Source organism: Nanorana parkeri, unplaced genomic scaffold (genome assembly GCF_000935625.1).
Source record: "Nanorana parkeri isolate BGI_ZX_2015 unplaced genomic scaffold, ASM93562v1 scaffold1453, whole genome shotgun sequence".
NCBI classification, from domain to species: domain Eukaryota; kingdom Metazoa; phylum Chordata; class Amphibia; order Anura; family Dicroglossidae; genus Nanorana; species Nanorana parkeri.
The window spans coordinates 178,928-185,412 of NW_017307721.1; the positions used below are offsets into that span (position 1 = coordinate 178,928).

At 49.7% G+C, this 6,485-nt stretch overlaps 1 protein-coding gene across 1 annotated transcript in view; it reads right to left on the reverse strand.

Annotated features, from left to right (window-relative positions):
- Window positions 1-6,485, reverse strand: part of KIF13B (kinesin family member 13B) — a 211,107-nt gene that overhangs the window by 21,379 nt on the left and 183,243 nt on the right. Inside the window, 2 exon segments of the mRNA XM_018570085.1 lie at window positions 3,241-3,364; window positions 4,167-4,288. Of these exon segments, the coding sequence (XP_018425587.1) occupies window positions 3,241-3,364; window positions 4,167-4,288 (246 nt within the window).

The window sequence follows — 6,485 nt, forward strand, 5'->3', positions numbered from 1 at the left end:
CCCCCCCCTTATCATCCCCCATGTAATGTAGATAAGGAGACGGGAAGAGGTGTTTGTAGTGCATATCAGGTGAGCAGACTAGAGTGACAACAACGCTCCTCCATAGATACAGTACAGTGAGCGTGGTCACCCTAGGACAGGTAGTGTGTTACGGGCAGGATCACCAGGTGACAAAGGGACAAGAAGACTAATGCAGCCACCGCATTTAAGGAATGGTTTGCTACAATGTGTTACATTTCTGTTCCCGGATTTGGATACAATTTATCTTTATAAAAGATACAATTTGATTGGTCGCTCTGGGGGGAATATTCCACTGAATGAAGACATGACAAGTGTGTAAAGTGATGAACTCGATGGCGACTTCTATCCTTCAATGAATCCCATAAAAAGTCACATTTTCTGTGCTATCAATAGGCCCCGATGGGGCTTTTGCGGATGACCTCTTGTTCTTCCTCGCCTCCCCCGACATCTCTCTCCCGGTGCTCTTGGCGGAAATTGGACGTTATGGTGCACTCTCGAACTTTCTTGTGAACTCCCATAAATCTATGGCCATGCATCTCTCCCTCACAGGCCCTCGCCTTTGGTGGGTACTCGACAACTTCCCTTTTAAATGGTCTCCCACCTCCCTGAAATATCTGGGCATTCAGCTCCCCAAAAACCCCGCTTTGACCTTCTCCCTCAACTTTCCCCCTCTTCTGTCTGCCATTAGCTCTGACCTTAAACAATGGACCACAGGGACCTTTTCTTGGATGGGACGTTGTAACATCCTGAAACAATCCATCCTTCCCCGACTTTTATACCCCCTCCAAGCCCTCCCTATCAAGATACCACCTTCCTTCTTCCGATCCCTTTTCACCAGCTTTGTATGGGCGGGCAAGCCTCCTAGGCTCAAGTACAACCTTCTACGCTTACCTAAAAGCAGCGGAGGAATGGGTCTACCAGATATACACCTCTACTACATAGCTGTCCACTTGACGCGAGTTCTGGACTGGTGTCGTCATCGAACCTCAAAGCTCTGGACCGGCCTTGAGCAATCCTCCTCGCCAGTGCCACTATCAGGTCTACCCTGGTGCTCACCCCCCACCTTCCGCACCGTCCGCTCGCACCCCACCATCATGCCCACGCTAACAATAGCCCGATCTGCCTTTTCGCAGTACTCCCTGTCGCCATCACCATCTCCCTTGATCCCGGTTCTGGGAAATCCGGCCTTCCCTCCGGGGATAGATGACAAACACCTCCTTAACCCAGTAGTTGCAGGGCACTCCACTTCCTACACGGTACCTCGTGGCCCACTTCGTTTACATCACCTTCTGACCTCGGCTCTCAGCTCCTTGACCCATGGCGCACTATGCAACTACTTCACTTTTTGAAGTCCCTCCCTCCTCCAACTCAACTCTCCAGGCCATTGACCACATTCGAATCTGAATGTTCTAGAGACGGCCCAGTTCGCCATGCCCTATCCTTCTGTTATAAAATCCTGCTCTCTGGAAGCACCCCTGACGACCTGTGGTTCCTCACAAGGTGGGAGGAAGATCTGGGGATCCAGTTAGCCCCCGGGGAACGCACGAAATTGCTTACAATGTCATACCAATCCTCCATCAGCAATAAATATCAGGAGTCCGGATACAAGTTGGTCACCAGGTGGTACAGGACACCTCATACCCTACACTCTATGTACCCCCAAACTCCGGATACCTGCTGGCGGTGTCGCGCTCCTTCAGCGGACATCTTACATATATTCTGGTTGTGCCCCTCACTCAACGAATTTTGGGACCAAGTGCGCTCCATCACCCAAAAGTTCACAGACCTCCCGGTGCCACACGACCCGGCCTTCTTCCTCCTCCACCACAATGACATACCGACCAAGACTTACAAACGATCCGTCGTCCGCCACCTAGTCAACGCAGCCCGAGCGTGTGTTCCAGCCAAATGGAAGAGCCCCGAACCACCCACCGTAACCCAATGGCTCGATAGGGTGCATGACATTTACCTTATGGAAGACCTTACCAGCTCCCTCCGTGACACCTCAGATAGGTTCAGGAAAACTTGGTTCTACTGGATTGAGTTCCTACACTCTCCAGCATATGAAGCCCTAAGGCGAGGCCCCGAGACATGACCTACTGAGCGAGAACTCACTACTGGTCCCCCCCCTGCTACCCTTGCTCTACCCGCCCCCTCCCACCATTCTCCTCATACCCTCCCTAATCTTACACCGCCCTTTCTCCCTAATGCCCCCTTCCCCTCTACAATACCAGACGAACTTTATTGCAAACCTCTACCAGAGTGTCGTGACCCCGACCCTCCTGAGGGCTTTGGGTGTCCCACCCCCATGCCTGATATTGCCCCAAATCCTAGCACACTGGAGACTGACGCTGGAAGTCTCGCATCTTCAACCCTGTGCCACGGGCTGGATCTGGATCCCGACACGTGCTTCTCTCTTTGTTTAACTGTATGTTTTACCTGTATTGTTCTCACCCCCCGTCCAGAACTGAGGTTTATTTAGAGCTACTGATGCTAAGTATGTACTGCATATCTGGACGTCCCTTTGGGAAACTGTTTCTTTTTGTATACGAAAAATTTAAATAAATAAAGAATTTATTAAAAAAAATAGGCCCCGATGGGTATAAAATACTAGCGGAAAGGAAACGCCATCCACAGAAAAACTGCAGCTGACATCCGATTGGCTGGTTACTGCAACATGGTGACCCTCCATCTTGCTTGCGGCCGCCATATTGCCCCACAATACAACAGCAAAACGTTTTCCCCGGCACGCTCACCAGCCGGCATGCAAAGAAAAACTTGTCTCACCGCTAAGGATAAAAGCAGAGGTTTAGATACACGTCTTCTGCAGAAAATGTGAAAGCCGCACAGCCGCGCCAAGGCACCTCCATATAGTGCGGTCCTAACTCTAAACTATGAGAGTCTCCATCTTGGAGCACATGGGGCAAAAGATAAAAATTGGGGGCATTTTCTGCAGAAGACGTGTATCCAAACCTCTGTTATTATCCTTAGCGGTGAGACAAGTTTTTTTTTTTGCACGCCGGCTGGTGAGTGTGCCGGGAAAACTTTTTGCTGTTTTACTGTATAAAGCCCATTCCATGTGCACCGCGCTGTAAACCTGGTGACCCTCCATTCTCCTCGCGGCCGCCATATTGCCCCACAGGCCGCACTTCATAATTTCTACACGTGATCTTTCCTAAGTGAAGGCCGTCGTGTCCAAGGCTGTCCACAGTCACCTACCTGAGGGCCGAGCGCGGCGGCCGCCTGTCTGCCCTTCTCGTCCCGCTGAGGAAACAGAGATTTAAGGAGTTTCGGCATCTGAGGCACTAAGGACTTCACGGGGTTCAGGTAGGTAGACGTCATGCTGTCCGGACCTGCCAAACGTAAACCATGAAAATGTCATAACCATGGGGGAGGGGGAACGTTCCTTGGCTTATTCACATTCATGAAGCCTATGGCGGGTTCACTGTAAAGAGGACCTGTCATCGGCTTACATTTCACAATGCTCACGTAAGGAGTTAGCAGTTACAGATGCCGGGGGGTGTAACAATTTGTTATGCCTTCCTAAGGGGGTGATTTAGAAAAGGTTTGCTCAGCGTATAGTGAAAGCTGTTTGCATGGCAGTACGGCCACTATATGGCGCTGGAAATTTCTATGGTCCACCTAGCGGCTGTAAAGCCATGCGAATGGTGTCCACCCGGCAATAGGCCAAGCGAACCCTACGTAAACAGACCCCCAAGTGTGTGGCACAGTAAAACCTTCTTAGAAGAGAAGGTATCCCCACGTCTCATTCCATCACATATCCCAAAAATAACCCCCTCATTTCAGGACAATGGGTGGAGCCATGCACATCACCCCTTTACGACATCAGCCAACTGCACATCCAGAATGGCTCCATGTGACCATCGTTACCGGGCAGGAAGTGATGGGAAATCCCAAAATTTTACCAAGCCACTGGAATAAAGATAAAGGGGAACTCGTCCAATGGGGATGACCCAGTGAGAGTTATTCTCTCACAAGGAAGAGGGAAATCTCACGGACAGGGAAATTTGGGGTTCCAATTACTCCCTACTCCAAAAGAAACAGGGGAGAAGGGCTTTTGGCTTTAGAAATGGGCAATGGACTGAAATAGAACATGGCGCACTATGGAAGTTGCTGCCTTTGACTTGCCTTGATCCTGTGACTGGTTGTTTTCAGAGGGAACATTCTGGGAGCGCCGGGGTGATGTGCCCCTGTGGCCGGATTGGGGCGAGGATTGGGATACGTCCTGCTGGCTCTCCCATCGGCCCTGTAAGACAATAAAGAGAAATGTTTCAGTTCCGTCCATGAGCCGACGCGGCAAGATGTCTGATATGAGCCAGAAAAGCCTCTTCTGTACCCCTTACTGATATGGACTTTGTGGCCAAGACCTGCCAATTGACATTACATTTTCCAGGAAGGTCAATCTCAACGGCCAGTAAGATCAATCTCAACGGCCAGGAAGGTCAATCTCAACGGACAGGAAGGTCAATCTCAACAGACAGGAAGGTCAATCTCAACAGACAGGAAGGTCAATCTCAACAGACAGGAAGGTCAATCTCAACAGACAGGAAGGTCAATCTCAATGGCCAGGAAGGTCAATCTCAACGGACAGGAAGGTCAATCTCAACGGACAGGAAGGTCAATCTCAACGGACAGGAAGGTCAATCTCAACGGCCAGGAAGGTCAATCTCAACGGCCAGGAAGGTCAATCTCAACAGACAGGAAGGTCAATCTCAACAGACAGGAAGGTCAATCTCAATGGAGAGGAAGGTGACGTTTTGTGGACGGCGCTTGCTCCCGCTCTAGGTGTTTTGTCGCACTCAATACAAGCGAATGGGATTCATCGCCTTGAGTGTTTTGTCCCGCTTATATTTGAACGACAAAAGGCCTAGGTGTGAACGGAGCCTTAGGGCCGGTACTCCCCACATACGCCGAAACTAAGATCTACAGAACAACCGCTGCAATGACAGGATAAGCCACACAGAGAGAGTCTATTGCAATCTATTACCTGACTTACAGGACTCCTAGAACTGCATAGAGATGAGCAGAGACGCATTGTTATGTAAGGTGGCAACTACGAAACCAGGAGTCAGAGAACACAATTGTGAAAAGAACTGCCGGCTGCTAGTAACGTGGCGCTCATAATTCAGGCTGCCGGAGAAAACAGGGCTCATAGTTTCCAATCCGATGCCAACTAATAAGGGTTAGGGCTTAAAGCAGATCAAACTAATACACACATTGCCCAGCAAAGCATTGCTGTACTTTTCTTGCCCAAATACTTACAATCATCTTATTGAAGTACAAAAGCGACATCAGGGGTCTAATAGACCCCCAACATGTCTCCTTAGAGAGAGAGCCTGTCACCATTTAAAATGCTGTCACATAGGGGGAGGGGCTTGTGAGGCCTCTATGTGGTAGCAATAAAAGTAGCTAATAGGAAGCTAAGAAAGGAAAAAAAGGTTTAAAAACAAGTTAAATAAAATAAATGAAACCGCCAAATCCATAGAGGTACCTACTCTGCCTAATTCCTGGTGTTGTGTCAAGATACCACACTGGCAATAGCAGGGAGGGTGGATTCAGCACAAAATGCACCCTCCTGCTGCAAGACCAGCGGTGCCTACAGGAACTGCCGGCTTCCGTAAAGGCAGGGGAAGGACCCCGGCGCTGCATAAGGCTGCCCTGTAAAATGCCTGTGTGGTGCAGACAGGTGTTTAGGGCAGCCTTACGTGACTCCGGGGGCCTTCTCTGCATGAGTAAAAGCTGACGAGTCCCGCAGTGGGTAAGGGTGCCAGCTCAGGCTAAACAGATTTCCATTGGTGCCTACAGGTGCCCCGAAATGGAATTCCGGCCCCCGGGTATCATTTCACTCAGCACAACCTCATCTTTTATATTTTACCAAGAATTTGGGTATAATATTGTGTTTACATGCACTAAAATTAACTTAAAGGAGACTTTTCAGGACTTTTCCCCATAGGGTCCCCCCTAAGGGTCACGGGAGGACACAAACTAGCGTCCTCCCGTCACCCTAAGCTCAGTATACCGAGACCGCCGCAGCCGGGACAGATCCTGACATTGCTGTCGAGATCCACCCAGCTGCGTGAGTGACAGCTGGCTCTGCCTATGATAGTTCTCCTTTAAGTTACCCAAAATTTGATGAACCGCGCCAATATCACGTGACAACAACTTGCCGCTGCCACCATTTTATTCTTCAGGGTCCTGGATTTCAGAAAATATGTAATTCTTGGGGTGGGGGAGTTCAAATAATCTTCAAGCCTAAAATGTGCGTTTTAATGTGCGTGCGTCTCCGACAGCGAAAGGGTAAAAAAAAAACCAACACGCAAGAGAAATGGCGCCAGAGTTTCTGGCAGAGCCGAGGCAGCAGAGACGACGCAGAAGTTCTCGGAGCCGTACGACTTTCCTCCTCTTTTTTTTTTGTGTGTCTCATTTTAAAACTGCATTATCTG